We start from the raw sequence: 14,533 nt of genomic DNA, 5'->3' as shown, positions 1-14,533 counted from the left end.
ATGAGCACACAGATTTCTATTATGCCAAATTGACCAAGAAATCAAAAAAAGTATTCCAAGTGCCCAATACAAGGGCTTGAACATATTTTGTGCACTAAATCTATGAAGTTCGATGCATTCAACAGCAAATTCATAGGGCAATCTTGCCAAAGCTACCACACGAAGGGAGCAAAATTACATGAGATTAATGCATGTATGAGACTTTTAGGCTCTTAGGCTATTCCCCACAAACAGGACAGTCAAAACCAGATTGAATACCCTTCTCCACCATTTTTGCATACACAGGGAGGCCATTTACACAAGCTCTCCAAGAAAAGATCTTAATTTTTGCAAGGAGATTCAACTTCCACAGATTTTTCCAAAAGTGGGCATTTGAGTCTTCGGAAGAGCTTTCTCCCACATCCTTATCAACCTGGAGTTTAGCAGCAATGAAATAAGCACTTTTGACAGTGAACACACCCCTTTTATTCCCAATCCAAATAAGATTATCTTCTAGAAATTCTAACTTAGAGGGATTTTCAAGATAGTGTCCGCTTCAAAAGGCAAGAAAAGCGCCCTTACAACATTGGTTTTCCACCACTTAGTCTCTTGATCAATGAGAGAGGAGACCATTGGAAAGTCCTCAAATTCCCTAAGAGGGGTGATAACTTTGTATGTGGAAGGGGTAGGGAGCCATTTATCCTCCTAAATGTGAATTAATTGCCCATTTCCCACTCTCCAACGAATTCCACTTTTAATGACTTCAAGACTATGAAAAATACTTCGCCAAGTGTATAAAGGGTTGCTGCCTAGGCTTGCACTTAAAATGTCACCGTAAGGGAAATACTTCACCTTTAGGATACGAGCTACTAGGGAGTATAGGTTTGTGAGAATTCNGGAAGTAGTTTGGGTTGAAGAAAATTGAAGACTTATTAGTGTTGATCTTTTGCCCCGAGGCAGATTCATAGGTTCTAAGGATTTCCTTCAGCTTATTGCATTCAGTACCATTGGCATTACAGAAGAGAAGGCTATCGTCAGCAAAGAACAGGTGACTAATTTTGGAGATCCCCTACAAATGGATATACCATTTAGCTACTGACATCTTGCCGCTTCATTTATAAGAGCTGAGAAGCCTTCAGCACAATAGGAACAAATAAGGGGACAAAGGGTCACCTTATCTGAGCCCCCTAATAGGCACAATGCTTCCATGGACCGAGCCATTAATAATGACTGAATAAGTTACTGAAGTTATACATTTCATCACCAGACTGATCCAAGACTCATTAAAGCCCATCTTCCTCATTACCATTTCAATAAAGGACCATTCAACCCTATCAAATGCTTTGCTCATATCTAACTTTGCCGCTATAAAGCTATCATTCCCACCCCTTTTATGTTTTAGGTAGTGCATAATCTCATATTCCACCAAGACATTGTCAATGATGAGCCTATTAGCCACAAAAGCGCCTTGATTTTCTGAAATGATATATGGAAGAATAGTTTAAGATGGTTAGCCAAAGTTTTAGAAATAAGCTTATATACCACATTAAAAAGGCTGATTGGTCTAAAATCAGTCATTCTCTGAAGATTTTTGTTCTTTGGCACAAGGGCTATATTACTTCTATTAATTTTAGATATAGACATGTCAGAATTTAGAACATTCAAACTAAATTAGAGACATTAGTGCCTACAATGCTCCAATATTTTTGAAAGAAAAGGGTGGACATATCGTCAGGACCAAGAGATTTAGTAAGGTACAATTGCTTAAGCGCTGCAATAACTTCTTCTTGGTGAAGCCTCTGGTCAGCTCTGTGTTCATTTCATCCATCACCTTGATCGGGATGAGATCAGTTACTTTTTCAATTTGGTTCAAAAAGGAAGTAGTATATATTTCCTCAAAATAGGATATAGTAGCCCTAGCAATACTATCTTGATCACCAACCAATTTTCAAATTTATCCTATATACCTAAGATAGTATTTTGTTTCCTTCTTTCTGAAGCTCGGGCATGAAAAAACTTCGTATTCCTATCTCCCTCTCGGAGCCAGTGAGCCTTTGACCGCTGACACCAGTAAATTTCTTCATTATCAAGTAGATCATTGATTTCTTTTTTTGCCTAGTTTATTTCATCACCCAACAAACCATCCCTATCTAATTGAACCAAGGAACTTAGCCATTTCCTTTTCTCCTGGATTTTCTTCGAAATTTGACCAAAAGTAGCCGAGCTCCAAGCCTTAAGATCAATGGCACAGGCATTTAGGGTAGCAACCATACCTTCTGTCGTATTCACATTGCCCACATTACTCCAAGCTGCCTCAATGATATCCTTGCATGCCTCATATTTTGTCCACATAGCCTCAAAATGGAAGCATCGTGCATGGGGCTGTTTAGGAGCTTTAGGTTCTGCAACGTGTAAAACACAATGATTCGAAGTGGATTCCACCAGGTGATTAACTCTTACCTCACCAATCTTATCAACCCAATCACTAGTTGCAAAAGCCTATCCAATCTCAAATATACCCTACTATTTCCAGTCTACATATTACACCAAGTAAAATCTGACCCCGAATAGCCCAAGTCTTTGAAACCACAAAGATTGACCACATCACTAAATCTATCCATTTGACTTTGTGGTCTTGTAGCCCCACCTGATTTTTCTTCCATTGATAGAATCTCGTTGAAATCTCCAAAAAAAAAAACCAAGGGAGCTGAGATTGATTCTTTAAATACGCAAGCAATTCCCAAGATTTCTGCCTCATGTGTGTTTGGGGGTGGCCATAGAAGCCTATGAGTCTCCATTTAAAATTTGAGCTTTCCTTTGTGACAATAGCATCAATGTGGTGGCTGCCAAAACTTTTGATCTCCAAATTAATCTCTCTCATCCACAAAAGTGCCAAGCCACCACTGCGACCTTGGCAAGGGACAAAGAGCCATTTGCAAACCCAATTCTTTCCTTTATTCTCTCCATACATCTCTTTCTTACCTTAGTCTTCGAAAGGAAGACTATTTTGGGATCCTAACATCACACAAGGTCGTGCAATGCTCGAACTGACCGAGGGTTCCCAAGCCCCCGGCGGTTCCAACCTAAGGAATTCATGGCCCACGGTAGTGCTGCATTGCAGCCACCGCTGATAACTCAATTTCTTCATGAACGCCTCCATCAAAACCCTCACACTTCTTTTTCTGGCTAGATTTTCTTCTCTCTCTATGAAGAGCAGAGCAATTTGCCGTTTTGAACCTATGCTTGGACTTTGGACTTGTTTTTATTTACTTTGGGCCAGACCTTACTCCCTTGCAATTTTCTTTATACAGTCTTTCCCTTTTTGACTTTTAACAATTTCTTGTGCTGTTGTTTGGTCAGCGTTTGCTTCATGCGTTTGGGCCTAATTCATTTGCTTATGTGGGCTGGAGACTTTTGCGTAGCTTTCAGCTTTTGAAGTGGGAGGACTTTTGCTAAGCAAAGCACTATTTTTTCCAACCCGTGCAACTAGATCAAACTTTTCTAATGGAATGGGAGCAGCCTCTTGCCATGTGACCCATCTTTTTACCTCAAATCTTTCTCATCAATTTCCTTTATGTCCCATCCAAGCCTGACATCCACCGCTTAACACATATGGGTGTCTGACACGCCATTACCCTGTCCCTGAGTGGACGTGTTTGAAGTTTTTGAATTTTGACAGCTACTACCATCAGTGCTTCCTCCCATGTGATACACCGGAGAGAAATGCAGCAAATTCTCAGCAGCAAAGTTTTCTCCACTTGCTTTATCTTCATTCCCAACACTGAGATTGCTATTATTGAAATTTTTTTGCCTTGCGTTTCCTCCTTAAATGCTCCATTCGCTTTTAACCACTCACCATATTGCTTTGGAGTGCTTTGCCAATCTGCATATACCTGACAATGTTTATCATCGTGGCCTAACTTTCCACACAGGTAACAGAACTTTGGAAGCCTTTCATACCTAAAATGAACCCAAACTTCTGGCCATCCTTCTTACTACATGTCCACCTCTACGAAGTGGCTTTTCTATTGGAAGATCCACTCTAATTCTCATGAACTGAGCTTGATCTGATTGACATGCCTTTTGTCTACTTCAATTAAGCGGCCCAGGCTCCTTCCAATATCTTGCCCAACCTCCTTCCAATATCTTGCCCAACCTCCTCTAACATGAACTCAAATGGCAAGCCCACAGCTGAACCCAAAAAGGAGAATGAGTGAAGACAATATTTGCAGTAGTGAGGCCTTTCTTCCATCTACAAAGGAGAAGCAAATTGTTTTCAAAATTCCACGGCCCACTATTTTCAACCCAATCTCATTGATAACTAGAACCAAACTTAAATTGTAAAATGTTGCCTACATCAACTATTCTCACCTCTAATCCCATCTTCCATGCTGCTCTTAATGTACTTTTCAGAGCTCTTATATTTTGCTATCTATCAGAAAGAAGCCATCCAAACAAGCTTAACGAACATTCTTCTAAAAGGTCATCCCAGCTTTGTGCTGTAATTGGTATAATTCCTCTTCTTCCTCTTTAGTGAAACAGAGGTTTTGTAACTCATCAATCACTACTTGCTCCATTGGGAAAGAAAGTGTTTTGAGGGGGTGGAAAGCCCCACAAAGGAGCTAAGATCTCTTCCAGAAGGGAGAGGAGGAAAGTGCTCTTACAGGGTGAGAGAGAGAGAGGCTTCTACGAGGCAGAGAAAAAAGATAAGAATTTGAGCTTGTTAAGACTATGATTTTTTTTTTTTTAATAGTCTGCCTGTGAACTTAATTGACCTAATAGAGGCTAACTTCTTTGGTTTGTACTTAAACAAGCTCTGCCATGAGACTTCCTTTGTTTCATAATTTTATGATAATTTCCTTTTAACAAAAAAAAAAATATATATATATATATATATAATAGGAGAAAATATACAGTCCTGTCCTTACCAACTAAAAACCTAGAAATTTCTAGCCAAAAAAAAAAAAACTAAAAACCGACAGTTGACGTGTATGGTGGCAAAAATCTAAAACAATTTCTTCTTTGTTTGGACTTCCGCATATTCCCTTTTCAGACCCCACACAAAATTTTCTTTTGTAAAGCAACATTAGAAGTGAAAACACATTATTATGCTTATCATGTGAGTTTTTCTTTCAATACTCATCCTCTCTAACAAGAATCAGAATTGCCTGTGTATTAAGGAGTGTAACATGTGTCATCTCCAGACTCTAATCCATCCTACTACTTCTTCCCTTTCCTTATCTCTGTGGTGACCGGTGAGTAGCTGAATTTTGCCTGTATATGTTGCCTAACGTGCACACAAAGTGCAAAGAAAATATTTTAAGCTTACCTTCTCAAGCCAACCCAACCTATCCAAGAAACTTCCTGTACAATTGTTCCCACCGTCACTTTTGTCCATTTCTTCTTCGACCTTATTCTTCTCCTTTAAAACTAAGATAACTAACATTCTTTCCTCCATATAATACCCTGCAATTCTTTCTGAATCCTCATCAAAAACATCTCCTTATGCTGTCTAAAACCTTCCCACCATGGTTGTCACTCTAATTTTCTTTCTTCTAACCCATCACTTTGTGAACTCAGAACCAATTAGCAGAGATGATTTTCCAGCTGGGTTTGTTTTTGGAACTGCTTCTTCTGCTTTCCAGGTACTTTTTATTTTCCTTGGTTATTAATTTAGTTTCACAGCATATATACAGTTGTTTTATTTTCAAATTCTTAAGAGCAGCTTAACAATCAGATGATTTCCTGTGTGGTAGTTTGAAGGGGCTGTGAATGAAGGAAATAAGGGAGCTAGCATATGGGATACTTTTTCAAAGGAACCAGGTAAGTCTTGAAATTTGGAAGGCGAATTTGTATGTACTAGAAAAGTTAATGTACACGAGATAATTATGATCTTGACTCTTGCACTGTCACAATTTTGTATTACAACAGGAAGAATTTTAGATTTCAGCAATGCAGACATGGCTGTTGATCAGTATCACCGATTTAAGGTAAATTGCAAAGATACATTTGTAGACTTCAAATGCATATTTATCGTAACAGCACAAGCAGATAAGTCCAAATTTTTCTTCCTTTCCCTCTCTTAATTTTAATCATACGTGAGTTAAAACAAACTACTTCGTATTTGAAAAGTAGAGAATCCATTTACCAAGAAAAGAAGATTACTCCAGTACACAGGATGTATAACAGAGCAATTCCAAAGAAAAAAATTACAATATGAAGTTTAAAAGATCAACAACTTCAGCAAAAGAGAAGAAAGAATACTAGCTAATACTTTCCATCAATCACACAAACTTGTCAAGAATAAAGATTTGAGTGAAATCACTGAATGCTCAACCCCTTCAAAGCTTTGGTTATTCCTTTCTTCCCAAATAATCCACATAAGAAAATCCAAATAGCTTTCCAGATTTTACTATTTATAGCCCGACCATGCTTCCTTAGCCAGCAAGAGCACGAAACAACAATGGTCTTTGGCATCATCCATTTAATCCCAAAAAAAAAAAAAAGAATAATGACCAGAGCTGTGTTATTCTTGCCAGCAACAGTGAAGTAGGAGATGATCTACTGTTTCTGCGCTTTCCTTGCGCATACAACATCATTCTATTATAATTAAAAACAAACTTGTTCATTTTACATGAGAGCAATTTTTTAGATGTCTATAAGTTGAGAAAGAAAAATGGATAAGAATTCCTAATACAAAAATCTAACAATCTTGATGCTTTTAGAAAATAAGATAATTGAGATGGTGCTGACAATGATGTATCACCAACTTTAATAATGTAAGAATAAGAATCCAAAGAAGACAATGGGCATAAAAGTACTTCTCTTATTAAAACAATTGCCAAAATGCATAAAATACTTTCAGTCAATATAAGACTAACGAAACTCCCTTGCTAACCAAAACTGACACTCAAAATTTATAATGACACAGTACATGGTCATAATTGGGGAAGGAATCATTTAGACAAGAATAACTAATTTAATCAATTCATAACAATCATTTGAGATTAAGTAAGAATATTGTGAAGGTGCTGATGATGACGAGATGATGTATTAGCAAGTTTTGAAAATTATAAAGTATCATAGCAGACAATTGGCATGAGTTTTAAAATATTCTATGTCAACATAAGGCCGTAGTTTGTCTGCTTCTAACCAAAGTTAGATAAAAATTCATATCTTACAGAGTGATGTAGACTTGATGAAGGATTTGGGAATGGATGCTTATAGATTCTCAATATCATGGTCAAGAATCTTTCCAAGTAAGATATGATTCTGCCAAAAAAGTTACTTTTATCTATATTTCATTACCATCTGTTAACCACTAATCACTTTTAAAATAAATATTAACAGATGGAACAGGAGAACCAAATGCAGAAGGAATAAACTACTACAACTGCCTCATAGATGCTTTACTGGAAAAAGGTCACTAAAGAAACATCAGTTGCAATTTTTTTGTCCTTCTTCTTTTTTTGTGTGCAATGTTCTCTAAGGTTAGGATGTTCATTCAATCAGGAATCCAGCCTTATGTAACTCTATATCACTGGGATCTTCCACAGACACTTGAAGATAAATATGAGGGATGGTTGAACAAACAGATAGTGTGAGTAATACAAAATCATATAAAAATTTATTAAAATACCAATCAATCTTCTCAATAGCCTATACTAACTTACAGAAAAGACTTTGAATACTACGCCTTCACCTGCTTCAAAGTTTTTGGAGATAGAGTAAAGCGCTGGATCACCTTTAATGAACCTCGTGGTTTCTCAATCCAAGGTTACGACTTAGGTATTCAAGCTCCTGGGAGATGTTCAATTCTTGGTCGTCTGTTCTGTAAGAAGGGAAAATCATCCACTGAACCATACATTGTTGCTCACAACATCCTGTTATCTCATGCTACTGCTTATCATAGTTACCAGCTGCATTTTAAGGTACTCTAATTTGCATACATGATCCTTCTAACAGACTCTTGTCTTCCAAGTGTGAAAAGAAATCGGAGGAAAAATATATTTATTTGTATTTTTATTTTTATTTTTTGTTGAAATGGATCATCCAGGAAAGACAAGGAGGCAAATAGGAATAGCATTAGATGCCAAATGGTATGAACCCATATCCGATACTGATGAGGATAGAGATGCAGCATACAGATCAATAGATTTTGGGCTTGGATGGTAATTTCTTATGTAAAAATTCAACTTCACAACATTTGAGAAGATATCAACTTTCATAAATAATTAAATGCAACAAATCAAAGTGAATCAGGTTTCTTGATCCACTTCTGCTTGGTGAGTACCTCTTTCAATGAAGAAGTTTGTTGGTAAGAGATTACCAGAGATTTCACCTGCAACTCAAAATTCCTGCTGGGATCCTTGACTTTCTTGGCATAAATCACTATACCACATTGTATGCCCGGAACGACAGGGCTCAGATTAGAAAATTGATATTGAAGGATGCTATAGCTGATGCTGCTGTCATTACAACCCGTAAGATGTCAAGTCACAATCTCCTACATCTAACATTTGTGTCTCTGTGTGTGTATATCAAAATTTTGACTAACAATCTACACATGTCCTCTATTGTAGCATACCGAGGTGGAGTTGCCATTGGAGAAAGAGTATGTACCTATGAGTCTTTAAGCCTAGGATTCTAATATAGGTTTTAATCAGAGTTAGCTTATGATATTTCCTCCTCCAGGCAGCTTCCCGTTGGATACGCATAGTTCCATGGGGCATCCGAAAGTTGGCAAATTATGTAAAAGATAAGTATGGGAACCCTCCAGTTATTATAACAGAAAATGGTGAGTGGTTTCATATCAAAAGGCTAAACCTGCACTTTCATGTAAGATCACATAATTTAAATTCATTACAACAGGTATGGATGATCCAAATAAACCTTCTTATATCTTTAGACAAGGCTTTACAGGATGATAAGAGGATAAGATTCCACCAAGACTATCTCTCAAACCTATCTGCTGCTGTAAGGTAATAATATCAACTCCCTAGATTGATTGCTCAAAGTATCTTCATTGGGTCCCTGCAGTTTTATAATTATGTCCATTAGTTTGATTATCTTTGATACTATACACTCCACCTAACAGAAAATTAACCAATGCAGGCAAGACGACTGCAATTATACATGATATTTTGTCTGGTCCTTGCTTGACAACTGGGAATGGAACTTGGGATNCGGCGACGGCGTGGACTGGGAGATGAGAGCTTGAAGAGAGAGATGAGAGAGATGAGAGCTGATGAGAGAGATGAGAGTTTGATGAGAGAGACGGTGAGATTATTTTAATAGAGGATTGAATAAAAAATTAATTTTTTTTTTTAGATGTGTGCTACAGTGCACATCTATTTATAGATGTGCACTGTAGCAAATCAGCTAAAAATTTTAGCTTTTGCTCCACTGCTGCAGCACCATTTTAATGAAAGTGTAGGTAAAATATAGCATTATAGCTTTTTACCTACACTGCTGCAAATGCTCAACGAAACTCCCTTGCTAACCAAAACTGACACTCAAAATTTATAATGACACAGTACATGGTCATAATTGGGGAAGGAATCATTTAGACAAGAATAACTAATTTAATCAATTCATAACAATCATTTGAGATTAAGTAAGAATATTGTGAAGGTGCTGATGATGACGAGATGATGTATTAGCAAGTTTTGAAAATTATAAAGTATCATAGCAGACAATTGGCATGAGTTTTAAAATATTCTATGTCAACATAAGGCCGTAGTTTGTCTGCTTCTAACCAAAGTTAGATAAAAATTCATATCTTACAGAGTGATGTAGACTTGATGAAGGATTTGGGAATGGATGCTTATAGATTCTCAATATCATGGTCAAGAATCTTTCCAAGTAAGATATGATTCTGCCAAAAAAAGTTACTTTTATCTATATTTCATTACCATCTGTTAACCACTAATCACTTTTAAAATAAAATTTAACAGATGGAACAGGAGAACCAAATGCAGAAGGAATAAACTACTACAACTGCCTCATAGATGCTTTACTGGAAAAAGGTCACTAAAGAAACATCAGTTGCAATTTTTTTGTCCTTCTTCTTTTTTTTGTGTGCAATGTTCTCTAAGGTTAGGATGTTCATTCAATCAGGAATCCAGCCTTATGTAACTCTATATCACTGGGATCTTCCACAGACACTTGAAGATAAATATGAGGGATGGTTGAACAAACAGATAGTGTGAGTAATACAAAATCATATAAAAATTTATTAAAATACCAATCAATCTTCTCAATAGCCTATACTAACTTACAGAAAAGACTTTGAATACTACGCCTTCACCTGCTTCAAAGTTTTTGGAGATAGAGTAAAGCGCTGGATCACCTTTAATGAACCTCGTGGTTTCTCAATCCAAGGTTACGACTTAGGTATTCAAGCTCCTGGGAGATGTTCAATTCTTGGTCGTCTGTTCTGTAAGAAGGGAAAATCATCCACTGAACCATACATTGTTGCTCACAACATCCTGTTATCTCATGCTACTGCTTATCATAGTTACCAGCTGCATTTTAAGGTACTCTAATTTGCATACATGATCCTTCTAACAGACTCTTGTCTTCCAAGTGTGAAAAGAAATCGGAGGAAAAATATATTTATTTGTATTTGTATTTTTATTTTTTGTTGAAATGGATCATCCAGGAAAGACAAGGAGGCCAAATAGGAATAGCATTAGATGCCAAATGGTATGAACCCATATCCGATACTGATGAGGATAGAGATGCAGCATACAGATCAATAGATTTTGGGCTTGGATGGTAATTTCTTATGTAAAAATTCAACTTCACAACATTTGAGAAGATATCAACTTTCATAAATAATTAAATGCAACAAATCAAAGTGAATCAGGTTTCTTGATCCACTTCTGCTTGGTGAGTACCCTCTTTCAATGAAGAAGTTTGTTGGTAAGAGATTACCAGAGATTTCACCTGCAACCTCAAAATTCCTGCTGGGATCCTTGGACTTTCTTGGCATAAATCACTATACCACATTGTATGCCCGGAACGACCGGGCTCAGATTAGAAAATTGATATTGAAGGATGCTATAGCTGATGCTGCTGTCATTACAACCCGTAAGATGTCAAGTCACAATCTCCTACATCTAACATTTGTGTCTCTGTGTGTGTATATCACAATTTTGACTAACAATCTACACATGTCCTCTATTGTAGCATACCGAGGTGGAGTTGCCATTGGAGAAAGAGTATGTACCTATGAGTCTTTAAGCCTAGGATTCTAATATAGGTTTTAATCAGAGTTAGCTTATGATATTTTCCTCCTCCAGGCAGCTTCCCGTTGGATACGCATAGTTCCATGGGGCATCCGAAAGTTGGCAAATTATGTAAAAGATAAGTATGGGAACCCTCCAGTTATTATAACAGAAAATGGTGAGTGGTTTCATATCAAAAGGCTAAACCTGCACTTTCATGTAAGATCACATAATTTAAATTCATTACAACAGGTATGGATGATCCAAATAAACCTTCTATATCTTTAGACAAGGCTTTACAGGATGATAAGAGGATAAGATTCCACCAAGACTATCTCTCAAACCTATCTGCTGCTGTAAGGTAATAATATCAACTCCCTAGATTGATTGCTCAAAGTATCTTCATTGGGTCCCTGCAGTTTTATAATTATGTCCATTAGTTTGATTATCTTTGATACTATACACTCCACCTAACAGAAAATTAACCAATGCAGGCAAGACGACTGCAATATACATGGATATTTTGTCTGGTCCTTGCTTGACAACTGGGAATGGAACTTGGGGTACTCAGTACGCTTTGGACTCTATTATGTGGATTACAAGAACAACCTTACAAGAATTCCAAAAGATTCTGTAAAATGGTTTAGAAGTATCCTCAGAGTAAATGGTGATCTAAACAATCAGATTTAAGTTACTGTTCTCACATACCATATGACACACAAGTTGTACCATGCATTAAAAGGTACAAAAGGAAAATTCAATGAAAGGAAAAGAGAAAAATTCGTTGAAGACACATATTAGTGAAGCATTCCTTTTTATCTATCCTGGTACCAATTCAATTTATTGCAAAAGAACCCACTAATATCATTTTGATGCACGAACAACATCACCATATAAATTATTGAAAAGGATTATTAATAACATCATTGACATCTTCCATACAAACAAACAGAATTTTCAGCACGTTACCCAACTTGTCAGCCCAAAAAAATATCTAAAATGGTGGCTTCCCACCTGAAAGGAACAGTTGAAAATCAAGCTGAACATAGTAACTTAACTAGCAAAATTCCATATCGACAATGACACCAAAAAGGGAAAAAGATATACGAGGATGAACTTTTTTCCTTTTTTTGAATCATCAAGTATGAACTTTTAAGATTAAAAAGATCATAATTCACATGTTCACATTGTAATGAGTACTTATAACAAACTATTACTCCCTCATCCCATATTATTGGTACTTTATTCCATTCTAAGATGTAAAACATAGTCATATTTGAAATGTCAATTTACAGTTTACACAATATTTTTATCACTATCCTAACTTACCCTTCACCTTATTTGAAAGTTAAATAAATTTCCTCGCTTTGAGTTTAAATGAAAGATAATGCATTAATCGATGTTCTCTAAAGAACAAAAAATGACAAACCAACTTCAAACTAGTTTGGAGCTATTTTTCCAACCCATTACGTGGCAAATTATACAATTACTCATATATATTATTTAAACAAGCCACGGCACTCATTAAAATAGTTATGTAACTAAAACTACATAAGAATGATTTCTTCAATTTCCACATAATAGGATCGAAGAAGTTAAAAAACTAGTTTCTCTTTACTCTTAAGGTTTTTTTTTTTTTAAAAGAAGTGTTAAGTCAATAATATTTTCACATTTAAAAAAAAAAATAAATAATATAATATTTTACTCACCACTAAAATTACCATTGAAATTACATTTTCACCTAGCAATAACATCTTGCTACAATCTGTTATAAAAATGTTATGAAAATATACTGGAAATTACGGGTCGGTCAGTCGTATAGACGAGATGAAAATGTAGAGTGGCAATTGACAGAGCAACTCAACGACTGTCGTTTACAATATATCGGGCAAACACAGAACGGTACCGTTTGCTTCTTACACACAGACATAAGATGCGGTATAACTATAGCATAGCCATACATAATCGATCTACGCATACGTATAAATACAGATATGTACGTATGCATAATGTAAGTGTGTACGGTTTAAAGGCATATACGGAATTCGTACCTGGTTTGGATCGGAAGTTTCAGAGGCGGAGAGGAAGGGCTGGGTGAGCTGTGACTGTGAGCCAAACACTGAAATCTAAATAAATGAGAAAGTAAAATACTCTATTGATTTTTAAATCCCAAGATCTTGCACTGATTATCAATTTCCAAGGCCAAGGCCTGGATCTGAATAATAATATCTGATGTTATCTGTAAGGGAATCTGGGATTTGAAATCTCTTCGCTGGAAAATTGAAAATTGGAAATTGAAAATGAAAATGACAGGGATTAAGAGAGAGAGAGACTCAGAGACAAAGGGAAACGTCGTCGTTTTATTGTTTTTACAAGTAACTGCAACGGCGGCGTTTGAATGGCTGGTACTTTGATCCTTTCACTTTCTAAGACGACAATCTTCGCCACAATATCTCTCTAAAAAAAAAACAATTTAATTTTGCATTTGGTCCCCGATTATTTATAAAAATAAAATAAAAGATTGAAGGCCAGGAGATGCAAAAATTATTATTTTTCAACTCAACTGATTTGACGAGTTAGCTTTAATTATGTGCATGTTAATATATGGTCGTAAGAGATGATTACGCTATAATATGATGCACACATACACATATAATAACTCCTTATGGTGTATTGTTAAAAAAGTACTCATTTTGGTGGATAGTGTTACTTCACATATTCAATATTTGTTTTAATCAAAAGGAATCCATATTTGAGAAAGGGTTTAACTATTGGGGTTGATGTATTTGTTTATTTTCAAAGGAGTTTGAGTTTTCCTATAAATACTAGGACCCTTATTTGTATTTGGACACAATTTTACACAATTTCTTCTCTTTGTAGTCTATGATCACTCTGTTAATGTAGATAGCAACGTTTGGGTGACCAACAATGTATTCTATTTATATCACAATAAATGCTTACAAATATGTTAAGCATAGTATTAACAATGAAAATTCTTATTTGTTATGAGATAAAAACTAAAGAGAGATGAACCCGCTACCCAAATTAACTCGTAGCTTATATATGTATGTATGTCGTTGGAGGTAGATTATGTTGTTGATGCACATGCCTACATACATCATAAAGAAACTAGAGGTAAAAACTCTATATGTGATCTTCACTTAAGAAAGCTTATTTTATTCACTTAGAACATCACCGTTGATGGTGGTAAAATAGCTTAAATTCAATTTAAGTGCCAACATTGGTGGAGCCAAAGACAAAATATTTTGCCTTCTTACTATAGTGAACCACCAAGACTAGCGGTTCATTGTAGCAAGGTGGAA

General features: G+C 36.1%; 3 protein-coding genes and 1 long non-coding RNA gene across 4 annotated transcripts; 2 read left to right on the top strand and 2 right to left on the bottom strand.

Annotated features, from left to right (window-relative positions):
• Positions 1 to 217: 217 nt before the first annotated feature.
• LOC136062454 (uncharacterized) lies at positions 218 to 2,331 on the bottom strand. The gene is made up of 3 exons (XM_065761507.1): positions 2,121 to 2,331; positions 1,286 to 1,455; positions 218 to 412 (listed from the first exon to the last, which is right to left on the bottom strand). Exons 1-3 carry the CDS (start codon positions 2,329 to 2,331, stop codon positions 218 to 220), a joined length of 576 nt encoding a protein of 191 aa, XP_065617579.1.
• Positions 2,332 to 5,070: 2,739 nt separating this feature from the next.
• On the top strand, positions 5,071 to 9,199 carry LOC112025582 (putative beta-glucosidase 41). Its single transcript, XM_065761505.1, is given in 16 exon segments — positions 5,071 to 5,624; positions 5,736 to 5,802; positions 5,911 to 5,969; positions 7,163 to 7,238; positions 7,330 to 7,401; positions 7,492 to 7,579; positions 7,655 to 7,910; positions 8,041 to 8,150; positions 8,242 to 8,267; positions 8,270 to 8,327; positions 8,329 to 8,462; positions 8,562 to 8,593; positions 8,674 to 8,776; positions 8,851 to 8,876; positions 8,878 to 8,960; positions 9,094 to 9,199. Coding segments are annotated over 16 exon segments (1,413 nt in total). The 5' UTR covers positions 5,071 to 5,507.
• A 512-nt stretch (positions 9,200 to 9,711) lies between these two features.
• Positions 9,712 to 12,005, top strand: LOC112025524 (putative beta-glucosidase 41). The gene is made up of 10 exons (XM_065761497.1): positions 9,712 to 9,843; positions 9,936 to 10,007; positions 10,099 to 10,186; positions 10,262 to 10,517; positions 10,643 to 10,758; positions 10,850 to 11,073; positions 11,173 to 11,204; positions 11,286 to 11,388; positions 11,463 to 11,571; positions 11,705 to 12,005. The coding sequence occupies exons 1-10, from the start codon at positions 9,783 to 9,785 to the stop codon at positions 11,898 to 11,900; spliced, it is 1,257 nt and encodes a 418-aa protein (XP_065617569.1). The 5' UTR covers positions 9,712 to 9,782; the 3' UTR covers positions 11,901 to 12,005.
• On the bottom strand, positions 11,475 to 13,656 carry LOC112025585 (uncharacterized). The gene is made up of 2 exons (XR_002884264.2): positions 13,262 to 13,656; positions 11,475 to 11,623 (listed from the first exon to the last, which is right to left on the bottom strand). It is a non-coding gene; the product is annotated as an uncharacterized LOC112025585 (long non-coding RNA).
• Positions 13,657 to 14,533: the final 877 nt, after the last annotated feature.

Source organism: Quercus suber, unplaced genomic scaffold (assembly GCF_002906115.3).
Source record: "Quercus suber isolate HL8 unplaced genomic scaffold, Cork oak 2.0 scaffold_416, whole genome shotgun sequence".
NCBI classification, from domain to species: Eukaryota; Viridiplantae; Streptophyta; class Magnoliopsida; order Fagales; family Fagaceae; genus Quercus; species Quercus suber.
The sequence above is the reverse complement of the archived record's forward strand: the minus strand, read 5'-3'. Positions and strand labels throughout refer to the sequence as shown.